This window comes from Nycticebus coucang, chromosome 6 (genome assembly GCF_027406575.1).
Source record: "Nycticebus coucang isolate mNycCou1 chromosome 6, mNycCou1.pri, whole genome shotgun sequence".
NCBI lineage: Eukaryota > Metazoa > Chordata > Mammalia > Primates > Lorisidae > Nycticebus > Nycticebus coucang.
The window spans coordinates 41,901,001-41,918,595 of NC_069785.1; the positions used below are offsets into that span (position 1 = coordinate 41,901,001).

A 17,595-nucleotide genomic window follows, 5' to 3' on the forward strand; every position below is an offset into this window, starting at 1 on the left:
GCGGGGATGCCTGGGGTGCCCCCTGTCTTCGCTACCCTCCCAGCCCAGGCCGGGGAAAGGGAATTCGTGATCACTAGAGTGCTGGAGTTGGAGAGCAGCCTGAGCAACAGCCAGACCCCTGTCTTTACTGAAAAGAAAATCTGGCCAGGTGCTGTGTCAACTACTTGGGAGGTGGAGGCAAGAGGTTCGCTTGAGCCCAAGAGTTTGAGGGTGCTTTGGGCTTTGACCCCACGAGACTCTACTGAGGATGACAAAGTGAGACTCTGTCTCAGAGGGGGAAAAAAAAAGAAGCACTTTTACAGAGGAACCAAATGCAATCCAAAAGATTTTTTTCCCACTATCTTCAAAAGATTTTTAAAATCCAAGCCCTAGAGAAAGGAAACGTAGAAATTACTGTCTTCAAAAGATCTTAAAAATCCAAGCCCCAGAGAAAAGGAAAATAGAAATTACTTCCAAAACCTCATCATAATACATTTAATAAAATTTCTTATAGGGTATTCCTTTAGATCAGGGCTTCTAACTCTGGAACATTTAAGAACTAATCCAGAGTCTTGATATGGTGCCAACTGCGGTCTCAAAAAAAGTACCAAACCATTAATCACGATCCCAAAGTTTATGCATCTCAGAATCCACTCTGGTCATTTACTTTCATGATTTTATTATATCCAGTTGGGTACAATTTATCATAACTCTTAGCTATGAAATTTTTTCAGGAAACCTAATCTGGCTAACTTTTATTTAAATCGTATGTAATACTGAGTACAAATCAGCATGATACAGTATATAGATTGAGTCTTACAGGGTCTAGCCTCTCGTTCTTTCTAGTAATTAAACAAGTGTTGATTTTCAGAATTATTATAGGGATTTTGGTTTCTTTAGTATTTTTCTATTTCTCTTTTTAAGACCTGCTTCAGATTCTGAAAGTGATATCATCTTTGACAATGAAGACGAGAACAGTAAAAGCCAGAATCAGGTAAATATATAAATAGGAATTACACCATTTTATTCATCATAATGTGGGGGTATATAGAAACTAACACTTGATGTAAGGAAAATAATATGATATCACAGACTTTAGATAAAATATGAAAGCCATAATCTGATATGCAGATACAGAAACCATCAATTTTTAAAACATGATCATTCATTTCAAGTATATGCTACTTGTGTTTATATGTAGGCCTTTATTTATTCACATGATAAAGCATATCTACTTTTAGAAAAGGGAAATAAATTGAAGCACTTCATTTTTGTGTGTGATGAAAATAATTTCCTAGAGGATTTTAGGAAACTTTAAATTGTTGGGGAAGAGTATTGAATGCAAATTGAGTAATTAAACAGACTGATCATGGAGTTACCTTGGTCCCACATCAGTTAATTGTTTTTTTGGAGACAGAGTCTTGAGCTATTGCATTGGGTAGAGTGCTATGGTGTCATAGCTCACAGCAAACTCCAACTCTTGACCTCAAGTGATCTCTTACCTCAGTTTTTCTATTTTTAGTAGAGATGGGGTCTCACTTTTTGCTCAGGCTGGTCTCAAACTCCTGAGTTCAAGCAATCCACCTACCTCGGCCTCCCAGGATGCTAGGATTATAGGCATGAAACACCATGCCTGGCCCACATCAGTTAATCTTGATCCCTTGTGTTCATGGACCATCTTTTAGAACAGCGGTTCTCAACCTGTGGGTTGTGACCCACAGGAACTGTATTAAAGGGCTGTGGCATTAGGAAGGTTGAGAACCATTGCTTTAGAACAATGTTTTAACACTATGTATCGTGATCCTGTAATGGGTTATGAAATCAGTGAGGGTCACAACCAGTTTTATTTTAATTTTAGTGCTGTAGAGAGTAGAGAATACCAAAATATATCACACTTACAGTGAGGGTAAACTTGTTCATGGAATTTTTCCTTTATGAGTATGTGTATGAGTGTGATGTAAAATGTTATTTCTTCATATGGATCATGGTCAAAAAAGTTGGGAAAGTACTCACTGCTCCAAGCCCCAAAGCCCACTTGAATCCATACCTTCCTCCATCCAGATCCTTCTATGGTGAAGCATACAGCTCAGGGTGAAGCTTTTCTACTAAAGCTCTGAGTTGTCGCTGCAAGGAAACACTCTACAACTGAGGGCTGAATAAAATGGCTCTGTTGTCAGGATTAAAATGTAGTTATCTGTAGTTATGAGGATGTGTTCATAGTAGATAAAGAAAAGTCTAAATATAAACTCTTAGATAAGTGGTTCCATTGATTTGAAGGAGATATGAATGCATTAGCCAATGTGTTTTTTCATTTTATTTTTTCATGTCCACTTCCTAATCCTGAGACAGTGTTTTTTTATAAGTACTTTCCTTATCAATTAAAATCATCTTAGATGCCTCTCTGTTTAAATTTATTAATTATAAATTGAACCAGGAATAATAATTAAATAATCTCAACTCCTGCTAAAGCAGAAATTACAGTTTTAGCATTCATTAATTATCCATGTAATTACGGGGGTGCCAAATTTACAATCTTGGTTTTGCTTAATTAAGGGCAGCATCCCATGGGGAATTCTAATTGATGGATAGAAGCTGCTAAGAGAGTAACAGTCTTCTACGGGTAAATCCCCTGAGTACATAAATGATTCGAGAGTGGAGAACCTGATTGTTTCTGGAGCAGAACATTTTTTTTTTTTAATTTGATAAAAGAAAGATGGTGAAAAACTTTTCATCAAGAAAACCTAAATCAGAAATGGGCACATACCAACTGATGTTTTTTCTGCACTTAAGGATAAAAGCATTCAAATACAATTATCAGAAGAAAAAATAATTTTATGAAAAAGGTATCACGTATTAGAAAATTAGCTATAGGGAACAAAGAAATTAACCTTGTACAAAAGTAGTCTAGAGGATCACTCGCTGTCAGTAGCAGCTGAGAGCTTGCTTTTCCGGGATGTAGCCCTAGGGCATGTGCCCTTTGATAAAATGGTGACATCAAATTTGTTTTAGCTAAAGATGGTTTAGTTGTCTATTTCCAAAGTAAGCCTACCACCAAAGGAAGGCATTCCAGTAAAACTGAAGCCTTATAATACTAGCCTATATACATTCTTCCCTTCTTATCCATAGAAGGATATCAGTGGGAAGAAAGAATTGGCTTAGCAAGGAGTCTTTCTGAGATTGCTTGTCTTTAGTACGTACCTGTTTTCTATTTTCCCCATCATTGTTCTGTGTAGCAGTAGACCTGTAAACTGTGTAGAGGATTCTGGTAATAACAAACATGCCTTACAAACATGTGAGCCTCTAAAGGACGATGGTTGTGTTCAGCTCCACTGACCTCCCCAAAAGGCAACAAGATGGCACGTATATGAGGGATAAGCACAAATACTTAATGATGGTGATAAATCTCATTTAATTTCAGCCCCCTTTTGAATTCTTATGTGTTCTTCTTGGATCAGGATGAAGACTGCGATGAAAAGAATGGTTGCCGTGAAAGTGAGCCGTCAGTGACGACTGAGGCCGTGCATTATCTGTATATCCAGGTGAGGGCCTCGTGTGCAGCTTGGTGACACAGCAATACCCAGTAGTGGCTAGGGGCCATGTTTCAGGATGCTAGAACAAGACAGTGGACAGAAGAGGACTTACTGGCCCTACCAAAGAGTCATTGGTCCCTTCTTCCCTGGCCTTGAGCTCAAACTTCCCTGTAGCATGTCAGGAGGTGCCACAGAGTGGCGCTGGCCTCAGGCTCTGGAAGTTCACATCCTGAATCCACTTGTCATGATATGTGAGCTCAGGCAAGGTACTTCAGCATCTGTGCCTCAGTTTCCCCATCTATAAATTAGATAATAATAGTTATCTCATGGACTTATAAAGAATAAATGAGATGACATCTATGAAGTGCTGAGAACATATCTGAGCTCCACAAATGCTAAGCTGTGTGTGCACAGAAACTTGACTTTAACAGCTGGGTCTGCTAAGGTATGATGCACACTCATACCTGTGCGAGCATGAGCTTTAGCAACCTCTGGGAGACAACTGCATAGGCAAACCAGCTCCAGTGAAGAATTATTGAAAAGAATCCCCCGCCAGAGCTGCAGCACCCTGGACAATGTGGGCCCTGACCACAGAGGCACAGCTATCAACTGAAGACAGGTCTTTCCTTTGCCCCAAGGGAATAGGCCGTTGGGTCACTGTTAGTATTTTCAGTCCTAACTATAATTAGGAAGATCATTAAATGTGAGATACAGTAGCATGATGAAAAGGAACCCTCAAACAATTAAAGGGTTTCAAAAGAGACTAATTAGGTGGTTACTTTCCTAGGGTTGGAGCTGGTTTTAGGTATCTCCTAACATCAATATCACAGATAATAAAACATTTGTTCCCCAAACCACTATTGAGTATCTATTATGTGCTGTGGTGCTCTAAACAATTTTAATGAGACAGAAATACACAAGGAAGTGCCCTGGAGGTTCTGTAGGGTGGTTGTGTGGGCATCAGGAAAGCCGTGTGACATCCTGACTCAGACCTGGAGGATGAGTCAGAATTTGCTGACAGTTATTCCGAGGGTGAGAGAATGAAGGCTGATCTTCCCCTCTTTAAAAATGATAAAATCGTTCTTCATGAGAAATCTCAACTCTGGCACTGGTTGAATCACATAGGCTAGTTTCATCAATCAAATGCATTGTTTTATGACACATTAATACACCCACAGGGGGTAAGACAGCCTCTTCTTGAATGTTTTAGTATTTACGATGTTTTGCTCTAACTTAAGGTCATTTGTCTTTAATGCACAAATAAGAAAGACTAATAACATCATTAGATTAATTAGCTCGTCTTAGAAATTTGGGTTTGGAAGCAGTCTTGTAAAATAAACAAAATTGTGCTACATTCTCAGTTTTTTCCCATTATTTGTAATAAGAATTTTTAAAAAGTCTTACTTTTTTTAAATGAACAATAATATAGAAAAATAGTTATGCTGGGATGCTCAGATTATGCATATTTACCTCCAAAGTATTTTTTTTTATCATTTGGGATTCATTGAGGATACAAAGAATTAGGTTGTACTGATTGCAGTTGTTAGGGAAAATCCCTCTTGTAATTATGTCCTACCCCCAAGAAGTGTGCCATACACCGTGACCCCCAACCCCCTTCTTCCTCCAAATTCCTCAGTCCTTCATTCCCCTATCCCCCTTGTATTAGTTCATCTGCTGCCTTCATATTAGTATTGAATACATTAGATTCTTGCTTCTCCATTATTGTGATGCTTTACTAAGAAGAATGTGTTCCACCTCCATCCAGGTTAATAAAAAAGATGTAAAGTCTCCATCTTTTTTAGTGGCTGTACAGTATTCCATAGTATACATATACCACAGCTTGTTAATCCATTCGTGGGTCAGTGGGCATTTAGGCTGTTTCCACATTTTGGCAATTGTAAATTGAGCTGCAGTAAACAGTCTAGTGCAAATGTGCTTATGGTAAAATGATTTCTTTTCTTCTGGGTAGATGCCTAGTAAAGGGATTGCAGGATCAAATGGGAGGTCTAATGTGAGTTCTTTGAGGATTCTCCATACTTCTTTCCAAAAAGGTTGTTTTTAAAAAAAAAAAAAAAGGTTGTTTTAGTTTGTAGTCCCACCAGATCAGTGTAAAAATGTTCCCTTCTCTCCACATCCACAGCAGCGTCTGCAGGTTTGAGACTTTGTAATGTGGGCCATTCTCACTGGGGTTAGGTGATGTCTCAGGGTGGTTTTGATTTGCATTTCTCTGATGATCAGGGACAGGAACGATGAGCATTTTTTCAAATGCTTGTCAGCCATTTGTCTGTCTTCGTCAGAAAAGGTTCTGTTCATATCTCTTGCCCAGGGGTAGATGTGATAGTTTATTCTTTTTCTCTTGATTAATTTGAGTTTTCTGTAGATTCTGGTTATCAACTCTTCATTAGATTGATATCCTGCAGATATCTTTTCCCATTCTGAAGGTTGTCTTTTTGCTTTACTTGTGTCCTTAGCTGTGCAGAAGCTTTTCAGCCTAATTCAGTCCCACTTGTTAATTTGTGTTGTTGTGACAGCCACTGAAGTCCTAGGGCTGGTTATTAGCTTGGTTATCGTTGGTTATTGTCCTTAACAAATGCATATTTACCCCCTAGGTATTTTTTCTTTTTAATACTCCGAGTGTTTGTTTGTTTGTTTGTTTTGTAGTTTTTGGCTGGGCCAGTTTGAATCCGCCACCTCTGGTATATGGGGCCAGAGCCCTACTCCTTTGAGCCACAGGCACCGCCCAATACTCCTGGTTTCTTTCTTCAGTGTAGAAAATAAAGTCTTTCCCATAACTGTTGAAATCCACAGCACAAGTTTTAAAATAAAGGATTACATTAATTGCAGTTGTGCTCTTTAACTTAAACTTTTGTCTAACCAAATCTGTCTTCTGCCTCCTGTGTCCTGTCTGTAGATGGAGTACTGTGAAAAGAGCACTTTGCGTGACACCATTGACCAGGGCCTGTACCGAGACACCGTCAGACTCTGGAGGCTTTTTCGAGAGATTCTGGATGGATTAGCTTATATCCATGAGAAAGTAAACTTTGTAACATTCTGTATCTGAAAACTTATGTTTATATGAATTTATGACTAAAACATCAAAGTTTTGAGAATCAAGGTAAACTAAAAGAGGGAACTAAAGTTATATTGAGATAATCTGTTTTTATAGGAAATAGAACAGACTGTTTCAAAAGACAAGAAAATAGTACAAAGTATTGCTTTTTTTTTTTTGAGATAGAGTCTTATTCTGTTGCCCCAGCTAGAGTGCAGTGGTGTCATAGCTCACAGCAACGTTGAACTCCTAGGTTCAAGGGATCCTTCTGCCTCAGCCTCCTGAGTAGCTGATACTACAATCGCACACCCCCAAAGCCTGGCTAATTTTTTTTTTCTTTTAGTAGAGATAGCAGTCCACTCTAGCTCCGGCTACTATCACTCCGGAGCTCAGACAATCCTCCTGCCTCGGCCTTTCAGAGTAGTAGGACTATAGGTGTGAACCACTGCACCCAACCCAAAGTGTTAAAATTTAAAACATTGACAGAACAGTGATCAGCAAGGCCCATGATATGGCCCATGATTCACATTCAACCTATGAACTAAAGATTGCTCTTTACATTTTTATTTATTTATTTATTTATTTATTTATTTTTGAGACAGAGTCTCAAGCTGTCACCCTGGGTAAAGTGCCGTTGCATCACAGCTCACAGTAACCCCAAACTCTTGGGCTTAAGCGATTCTCTTGCCTTAGCCTCCCAAGTAGCTGGGACTACAGGCGCCCACCACAACACCCAGCTATTTTTTGGTTGTAGTTGTCATTGCTGTTTGGCAGGCCCGGGCTGGATTCAAACCCACCAGCTCTGGTGTATGTGGCTGGTGCCCTAGACGCTGAGCTATAGGCGCCGAGCCTGTTCTTTACATTTTTAAGTGATTGTAAAAAAATCAAAAGATGACTATTTTATAATACATAAAAATTACATGAACTTCAAATTTCAGTGTCCATCAATAAAATTTTATTGGAAAACAGCCATGCTCATTTATTTACAATTAGCCTATGGGTTTGCCATAACAACAGATTTGAATAGTTACAACAGAGACTGTAAAGCCTAAGGTATTTACTAGCTGGCCCTTTATAGAAAAAGTTTGCCAGCCTCTGAGTAAGGAAGACATATTGAAACATAAGTGGAACATGAGGATGATTCCTTGAGGGGTTTAGAATAAAGGAAGAGTGTGATTAATAGCTGCCAAGTTATTAGATTCTAACTGAATTAGTGCTATCCTTCCTAAGAAATGGAGAAACTAGAAAGTCATCTAGCAAGGAGAAAAATGCAATTCTGAGTAACACTCATCACATGTATAAAATGTCATTTTAAAGCTAGAAATTGCCGTTGCTTTGTAAATGCTAATGGACCTGACTTCAGGATGACACACTGCTTACATATTAAAAATTGGATTGTCTTATGCATTAGCCAGTATAAATATAGCACATATTAGTTTTTTCCTTTGTCTCAGTTTCCTTTAAGCTTAAAATGTTTATACTGTACCATGTTTATTCTGAAAAGCGAGGGCTATAATTTATGTCTCGTTCATAAATGATTTGGTGGAAGCAGAATTTTCAAGGTTGGAAATGAAAATGAGTTCTAATGAGGGCCATTAGAGCTCCATTACTGCAATATCATCATGGCGTCCTAGAGCCAGGCCTCCTGTGCTCTCTTCCTCTCGATCTAATGTGCTCACTATTTGCTGAGCATTTGTTGGGTGTTAATGCTGTGCTACACCTAGAAGTACAGGGAGGCACGTGCATGTGACAAGCCCCATGCTTAAGAGCGACGTCTTGGTTTTCGAAGGAGCCAGAATTTACCTCCATGTAATGATAAATGAGATCATGCAATAAAGTGTTTTTATTGCATTTGGTTATTTTCTGTTTTGTAATACTTGAAACAATAAGCATTATGAGCCATTAGGAAGAGGAGAAAGCAGGATTCATGTAACTAATAATCATTGAGCACCTACTGTGTGTGCTGGGGATACAAAGTTCAATTGTTAGAATTACAATGGAGGGCTCGTCAGTGAGTTGGCGCTTGGCCAGTATTGTCACCATTCAGATAAGTGGAGGACTGCAAAGGTGTACTCGGTGGGCAAAATAGTGCAAAGAAAGGGATAGAAGAAGGGATAAAAATGGTGTGTCTTCCTGACCAGAGGAGAGGTTTTGTGATGTAGCAGAGAGAAAGGTAATTTGGTGAACCCAGTGGAAGGGGCCATGGATGCCACAGAGAATTCTTTGGCATTCACGTGATGGGGACACACCCAGTCAGAACTGAGAGATGATAGAGTGGACGGTGCAGAGGCCAGACAGCCTAGACCAGGATGGCCTGTGGGAAGAGACCTCATTTGATTGTTATCATGAGGTTGGTTGGCCTTTCAAATTAGGAAGCAGGTATACCTATGAACTACACATGAGAAGCCATTGTTGGTGTCTTCACTCTCTCCCAACAGGGAATGATTCACCGGGATCTGAAGCCTGTCAACATTTTTTTGGATTCTGATGACCATGTGAAAATAGGTGATTTTGGTTTGGCAACAGACCATCTAGCGTTTGCTGTGAGTATTTTAAAAATCCGACTCCACCTAAAAATGGACCCAGGTCCCTTGATAATCCTGAAAATGTTAGAAGAAAGGATAGTGGAGTTCAGGGAATTCTGCTGTGTAATCCTCAGGAAATTATACAGTGTCTGAAGGAGCCCAGTGTGGGTGATCTTTTAGGCTTTGAAATTGTGCATACATTTTAGTAAGAGCATTCCCCTTGATGGACATAAAATTATTGGCTTATGAACAATATTTAAGTGAAAAGCATACAATGCTTTATGAAACGATTTGGCATTTTGATCTTCCATGCCTGGCACTGGGCCAGATGCTTTACACTTGAATGGCTTTTAGTTTGGGGAAATGAAGCTCTAAAACATAAAGTAACTGGAGAACATACGGTTGTGAGGATCAAGAAAGGCTGCATAAAGACAGCGGTATTTCAGATGGCTTTAAAGGCTGGTTGAGGAGTCCAGCAGGCCAAGGTTGAGGGGAGACCATGGTGACACTAGGGTGGGGGATTCCAGAGAGAAAGCACAGCATAAGAAAAGGTCCTGCAGTGAGCAGATGTGGTGGTTCCAAGGCCATCATGTCTGAGTGGCTGTAACCATTAGGTGCAGGGGAGAATCAGAAGGGACGCTGGGCAGTTAGGGAGTCACTGGAAGGGCAGGTGGGCAGTCTTGTAGACACCTGGTGAGGAGGAGTTTACTTCCTATCACAAGCTAGAGTTATTAAGCTCCTGGATCAGTAGGAAACACAGTTCATTCTAAGGGTAGTCATAGAAGGAAAATAGAACTTGGATTGATGGTGAAAATAGCCGTGAGGGACAGATCAGACAGTGAAGCTAGAAAGAGAAGAGAGGGAGGTGGCAGGAAAAACACAGTGAGGACGTTGTCACAACCAGAACAGTGGGGCACAGTGAAGCATGCTGAGACCAAGGAAGGCCAGATGACAGGGATATTGATCCCTAAAATAAAGAATTTAACTTGCTCTCTGGAAAGCTATCGCATAGTGAGGTAGTTCAGAACACAAGCTCTGGAGTCCCACTGGCCTGGAGTAGAATCCTCTCTCTGTCTCTGCTCCATGGCACGATTTTGGGCAAATTAATTAACCTCTGAATACCTCCTCTGCAAAATGTGCCTGATGCTGGTTCCTACCCCGGGGAGTTGTCAGTGAGAATGCAGGCAACAGAGCCTGGCGTTAAAGATGGAGAAGCTGCTGTTGTTCATGGTGCTACTTACAATAGGAATCCACGGAGTGGCGTCATAACAGCAGTGATTTAGAGGATTGCCCAAGACAGTGCTGCCGCAGGTGTAGAGGAGGAAGGGGAGGAAGTGTTAGCAGTGAGTGACAACGAGTTCAAAGTTCTTCTTAATATACTCTTTAATAAAAAAAAGGTTCTGTTTTTGGCATTTGCAACATGAAAGTAAATTGCTTTCTATAAGCTTTTGGGTATTTCTCCCTTGAGGAAAGTTGTATAGAGAGCTGCCTTCCTCACTCTTGATCTCAGTGGGTTTCCTATGAGCCTTGCATTAATGAGTTACCTAAACAAACAAACAAACAAAAAAAGATTAAGACTCAAAAAAGCGTTATTAGAATTATGCTGATTTCCACATCACATATTTTTGGTCAGTATTCATTTGGAAATTGGAAAGCCAGTCCTTGGGAATAACACAACATTGTAACTGGATATTTGGCATACTTATATTTTTAGGCTGACGGCAAGCAAGACGATCAGGCAGGAGATCACTCAATTAAATCAGACCCTTCAGGTAACCCCAGAAGACTGTGTATTTCATTCATGTATTAAAAAGAAGACCACAAATTTCTTAACCTGAAACCTGCTTTTATCATGTGAAGTTTTTATTCTAAAGTTTTAATTATTTATTAAACTCACAAAATCATGGAAATGCTTTAATTTTTTTCCTTTTCACCGTACTGTGCTAAAGAAATTAGAGCTTCATTTAGAAGACTTGGCTCCCAAGGTGAATAGTCAGATTTTCTCTAAGCCCGAGAGGTACTGTGAGGTCACTTCATGACACGGTCCCTCTGGGGTGGTCTTATCTGGCATTGCCCCTCCCCTGCAACAGCAAAGACATTCTAGTGTGGGATAGAGTGTGTGGCCGTGTGTGACTTACAGTTACTCATTTGGTGCAGCACATGCTGCCGCCTCCACAAGTGGTGCAGACAGTTGACAGATCAGCCTCACTTCATTTTTTTTCTTTTTTGAAACAGAGTCTCACTCTATTGCCCAGGCTAGAGTGCCATAGCATCACCCTAGTTCACAGCAACCTCAAATTCCTGGACTCAATAGATCCTCCTGCATCAGCCTCCTGAGTAGCTGAGACTACTGGCACCCGTCACAATACCCAGCTAATTTTTCTTTTGGTGGTAGAGACGAGGGTCTCACTTTTGCTCAGGCTGGTCTTGAACTCCCAAGCTCAAGTGATCCTCCTGCCTCGGCCTCCCAGAGTGGTAGGGTTACAGGTGTGAGCCACCTCACCCAGCGATGCCTACGTTTTAGAAAATATTTTTTGTTTTTAATTTACTGATCTTTAGGTCCTATTATTGGAAAGCTTTATCTGACTTTTCCTCCACACAGGTCATTTGACTGGGATGGTTGGCACTGCTCTGTATGTGAGCCCAGAGGTCCAAGGAAGCACCAAATCTGCATACAACCAGGTAAGGGTTTGGGGGAGAGGGGTAGGAAAGGTCTCAGGAATATGGTCATAATAAGAATGTCAGCATTTGGGGTTTAGTTACCCACTGAATAGTCAGGAGTATTCACTTATTCACACTGCAGGCAAGTACATGGCGCCCGAGGATGGTGACTGAAGCTGGCACTGCCAGGAGCTTACAGTCCACCCATCCATTCAGAGAATACGTGGCTAATCCTATCCTGGACAGGGTCCAGGAACACAGGGAACAGGCAGTCACGTGAGTAAGACAGATGCAGTCCCAGCCCTCTGGGAGCTTATCCAGTGGTGAATGAAACACCTGATAAACAAGCAAAAATAAAAAGAAGTAACAAATTATGACAAGGGCTAAGAGAAGAAGTGGAGTGAGGGGAGAAGAGAACAGTAGGGGCACATCTTCTTTAGGTGACCGACCGGACGAGACCTCCCTGAGAGGATGGCAGTCAGAATAAAGGATGAAAAGGGACAAAGCATGGGGCTGGAGAACGGCAAGAGGGAAAAGGGGTGAACCAGAGGAAGCAGCACACAAAAGACGCTGAGTGCGAGAGCTTGCCGTGTTTAAGACGGGCAAAAGGAAGGTCAGCGTGGCTACAGCGTGCTGAGCGAGGTGAAGCTGCAAAGAAGGCAGGGCTCAGATCGCCCAAGGCCAGGGGAGCCAGGGTAGGGAGTGTGTGTTTAGTTTGAAGTGCACAGGGAGCCGCCAGATAGTCCTGAGCAACAGTTCTCTCTAGCTGCTGCCAGGAGAATTTACTGCAGTCGGTAGAATGGCTGGTCCCTGGAACTGGAGCAGTAGCAGTAGAGAAAAGTGTGCCAACAGAGCGGGGGAAAGAAAGAAGCCTACTTTAGACAAATAGTAATAATACAGTGTTAAAATATAATTCTAATTATATTAAGTGAATAAAAGTATGAAAACTAGTTCTAGTTGTGTGGTATGTACATGTGTGTATATAGAGATATGTACATTTTTTTTACCCAAGTAGGCACATCTTAGACCTACTGGAGCTTTTTCTCTCTCTTCCGCGTTTTCCGCACCTGCATGCGTAGGAAATGCCACACTGGGTAAGACCTGGGAGGTCACTGGTAATATTGGGAGAGACCCTCCCGCTCCTCTGAGTCCATATTCATTTTAGAGTTCTTCTTGAAATGGCTTCTATTATCTTGAAAGTGGCTTCTCCCTGCAGCCGCTCCTGACCGGCTTCCTGGGTCGCACGGCCGCCTCCAGAGACCACCTGCGTCTTTGCTGCCCCCGTGCATGTTTCTCCGCACTGCTTGTCCTTTTGCATCTTTTTCATTATTGCCATTTCTATTTGCTTTTGTTCATCATTTATTTATAATTATCTTGGTTATTTATTCATAGATCCTTCTGGTTTCTTTGAGTTTACTCTGTTTTCTTTCTCTGGCTTTTTATTGTTTTTTTTTTTTTTTATTGACAAAAATTGTACGTGTTAAGGCACACAGGGTGACATTTTGATCCTCATTGTGAAATGAGCACCACAATCAAGCTAGCTAACATATCTGCCACCTCACTGCATGGTGAGAACACTTGAAATCTTTCTAAGCAGATTCCCAGAATACAATACATTATTATTAACTGTAGTCACTATTCTGTACATGAGATCTCCAGAATGTATTCGTCTTATACCTGAAAATTTATGCTTTTTGACCAGCATGTCTTCTTTTCTCCCAACCATCAGTCCTTGGTAACCCCTGTTCTGCCCTCTGTTACTATGAGCTTGACTTTTCTTATTAGAGTTTCCACATACAGGTGAGATCATGAAGTGTTTGCCTTTGTAGCCCACTTATTTCACTTAGCGTAAATGGCCTCCAAGGTCAGACGCCTTGTCAAACATGGCAGGATTCCCTTCTTTCCTTTCTTTTTAAAGGCTGAATAATAACCCACTGTGTGTGTGTGTATACACACACGTAGGGCGGCCATAAAGTTCATGTACAATTCCACTTTAAATTGCACACAAACAGGGCGGCGCCTGTGGCTCAAGGAGTAGGGTGCCGGTCCCATATGCCAGAGGTGGTGGGTTCAAACCTAGCCCCGGCCAAAAACCACAAAAAAAAAAATTGCACACACACATTATGGCTACCCTGTATATCACATTTTGTTTATCCATTCATCTATCTATGGACACTTAAGTTGATTCCGTATCTTGGCTGCTGTGCTAGAGTAAACATGGGAGAGCAGGTGTCTCCTCAACACACTGATTTCAAGTCCTTTGGATATGTACCCAGAAATGGGATTGCTGGATCATCTGTGGTTATGCTTTTAAGTTTTCAGGGAGCTTCTGTGCTATTTTGTTTTCTTTGCTCTTACCTTTCTTAAGTTAAGTCAGTGCCTTCCCATGTTGCCAAGGCTAGAGTGCTGCAGCATTATCATAGCACCTGTGATCTCAAACTCCTGGGCTGAAGCGATCCTCCTGCCTTAGCCTCCCAAGTAGCTGGCTAGGACTACAGCTGTGAACCACTGCCCCATACTGTTTTCTGTAATAGCTGTACCACTTTACATTTCTACCAACAGTATACCAAAGTTCTCTTTTTAACTTTCTTGCCATCTTTACTTTTTTAGGTAGGTTTTGCTCTCTTGTCCAGGTTGGAGTGCAGCGGTGGCATCACTGCAACCTCAACTGCTGGGCTCAAGCAATCCCCCTGCCTTAGCCTCCCCAGTAAGTGGGAGTACAGGCATGCACCACCACACCCAGCTAATTTTTTCTATTTTTTTGTAGAGATGAGGTCTTGCTTTTGCTCAGGCTGGTCTCCAACTCTTAACTTCAAGTGATCCTCCCATCTTGGCCTCCCACAGTGCTAGAGTTACAGGTGTGAGCCACTCCACCCAACCCGACACTTGCTATCTTTTGACTTTTTGTTAATGGCCATCGGAACAGGTGTGGGATGATATTTCATTGTGGTTTCGATTTGCATTTTCTTGATGATTAATGATGTTGAGTGTCTTCATATACCTATCTATGTCATTTTTGGGAAAATGTGTATTTGGGTCCTTTGTCCATTTTTTGATTGGGTTATTTGTTTTTTTATTTTTTTCCTATTGAGTTGTATGAGTGCCTTACATATTTTTAATGTATCTGATAAATTGTTTGCAAGTATTTTTCTCTCATTCCGTGGGTTCTTCATTTCTTCTTCTTTAATTGCACTTCCATATTTGCTGAGACGAGTCACATGATCTTTCTGTTCCTGCGTTCTTCCATCCTCAGCGGGACGGCTTAGCAGTCAGCAGCAGGCATTTGCTCTCAGCCGCAAATTTGGGTCTGTTCTTAGTTTTGAGATGATTAATAAAGGTACAAAACAAAGCATTCTCCTATGACCAGTCTCAGTTGTCCTTGCTCTTCAACCATTTTTTCCAGTCTTCAGCCAGAAATTATCTGTTTCTGTGCAAGCAGCTAACCCAGTTACAGTTCATTTCTAGGAAAATGTTGAGAGAAATTATACCAAATATTTTGTCATCATCTAAATATAAAACATCTCGTCTCATATTTATACTCATAATTTTTTAGAACAAATCCCATTTTTCCAGTGTGGCTTGTTTTGCTCTTATGTAAACTTTATTCTAACAGTATTCATCCCATCATTCCCTGGTAAGTTATACTTTCATATCAAGTCTCTCTAAATACAATTCTATTTTCTTCCCTCAGAAAGTGGATCTCTTCAGCCTGGGAATCATCTTCTTTGAGATGTCCTATCACCCCATGATTACAGCATCAGAAAGGATCTTTGTTCTCAACCAACTCAGAGATGTATGTATCACAAGTTTTTGGTGCATAAATTTCCAGTAACCTGAGTCTTAGCATGGAGATCAGAATTCAAGGCAAGATATTTTTTGGTACTTATAGAGGTGGCTGTCCTATTATAATTCTAACGATTCATTTGCTGAGACGTGCCAGGCTAACCAGTTCTCTCATTTGCAGTGAAACATTCTAAGCAAGGAAAGTCAGCTCACCTGAGTTCTTGAAATAACAATTTTGGTAGCCAAATGGTATGGAGGTGGAGCACATTATTCTTAGTGAAGCATCACGGGAATGGAGAAGTATGAATCCTATGTATTCAATTTTGATATGAAGATAATTAATGACAGTTAATGACACAGTGGGGCATGGGGGAAGGGGAGACCAGACAGAGAAGGAGGGAAGGGGTGAGGGAAAGGAAAAGAAGGAAAAAAAAAAAAACAAGAAAAGAAAATAGTGACCGATTTTCACATAAATTGAATTTAATTTTGATCAAAGTACATTACCTAAACATTAATTTTTTTTTTTTTTTGGTTTTTGGCCGGGGTTGGGTTTGAACCCACCACCTCCGGCATATGGGACCGGCGCCCTACTCACTGAGCCACAGGCGCCACCCCCTAAACATTAATTTTTAATTCAACTTGTTACTATGTTGTTTAGGATATTGCATCCTCATTTATAAGTGACATATGTTTGTAATTTCCCCTTTATTATAATATATTTTCTCCAATTTTAATATCAGGTGTACCCAGATCAAGTAGAATGATTTTGAAGTATTTCTTCTTTTTCTATTGTCTATAAGATTTGGCATGATCTGTTTTTTGAAATTATCTTTTACTTTTATTTATAAATATTAATTGTCTATTTTTTGAGACTTAAAAAAAATAAGAAGTTAACCAATGATGTCATACTGAACCTCAGAGTCAAAGCATTATATAATAGACATACTCTTATTTGACAATGTGAATGTTACTTTCTTTACATTAGTATTATTGTTGCTTACTATTGCGATGTAGCAATTGCCTGATTCCTTTTCTGAATGTATTTATGTTCGTTTGTTCTTTATGAGGTTTTTGTTTCTAGTCCTTATTTTAAACATTGTTATTGTTATTAAAATTTAAGCCTTTTTAATTTTGTGAAGGCACAAAAATGGAAACCTAATAAATGTCTATGTAAAAATAAACAAAATTAAAAAAAAATAAATAAATAAAAATAGTGTCAGCTCTTAGAAGGGATCTTATTGGTCTGTCTACTGTTGAAGTAAGTAGTAATCCTACTTACCTCTTACCTCTTCTGGGAGGCCGAGGGGGGTGGACTGCTTGAGCTCAGGAGTTCGAGACCACCCTGAGTAAGAGCGAGACCTCGTCTCTACTAAAAATAAAAAAACTAGCCAGACATAATAGTGCACTCCTATAGTCCCAGCTACTCGGGAGGCTGAGGTAAGAGAATTGCTCAAGCTCAAGAGTTTGAGGTTACAGTGCGCTGTACTGGCACCATGACACTCTATCCACAGTGACAAAGTGAGACTCAGTCTCAAAAAAAAAAAAAAAAAGGAAAGAAAATTTAATTTTGTGTTTTTGGAAATCTTACTTAGAGAAATAGCTAGGTAATAGTTACTTTTTAAAAATTATTCTTAGAGATTTACTCTTGATGTTTAAGCAAAGGAAGAATCCACAAATGTTTGTTTGGTATCAACACAGCTGTAGCAGTAGTGACTGAGTTATAAGGATAGTGGATATTTAGTGCTAGAAATTAAAGATTCTTGTTGAATGGACCTGGCGTATATTGCCTAAAGAAAACCACTGTGACCAGAAGTTAAAATGGGTCTGAGAAAAATAGCAGCTACTTGAATTTTTCCCCCCAATAAAATTCCCGTTGTATTTTTGGGATTAATCCTTGACACTGTTATTAGCTTAAAGGGACCAACATTACAGTGTGAGAGGTCAAGGGTGCCCATTAGAAAATGACATTAAGATGAAAGTGGAAAGTGGGGTTTGGGTGAGGATGATTTCAATTCACATATTCATGAGCAAGATACCTAGAGATTTCCTCTTCCTTACTGAGCACAGG

At 40.2% G+C, this 17,595-nt stretch overlaps 1 protein-coding gene across 1 annotated transcript in view; it reads left to right on the top strand.

Moving 5' to 3' along the window:
- EIF2AK4 (eukaryotic translation initiation factor 2 alpha kinase 4) overlaps nt 1-17,595 on the top strand; it is a 105,197-nt gene that overhangs the window by 50,043 nt on the left and 37,559 nt on the right. The window contains exons 13-19 of the mRNA XM_053594334.1: nt 904-973; nt 3,435-3,518; nt 6,421-6,543; nt 8,997-9,101; nt 10,798-10,855; nt 11,686-11,765; nt 15,436-15,537. Coding sequence (XP_053450309.1) covers nt 904-973; nt 3,435-3,518; nt 6,421-6,543; nt 8,997-9,101; nt 10,798-10,855; nt 11,686-11,765; nt 15,436-15,537 — 622 coding nt within the window. The remainder of the gene's footprint in view (nt 1-903; nt 974-3,434; nt 3,519-6,420; nt 6,544-8,996; nt 9,102-10,797; nt 10,856-11,685; nt 11,766-15,435; nt 15,538-17,595) is intronic.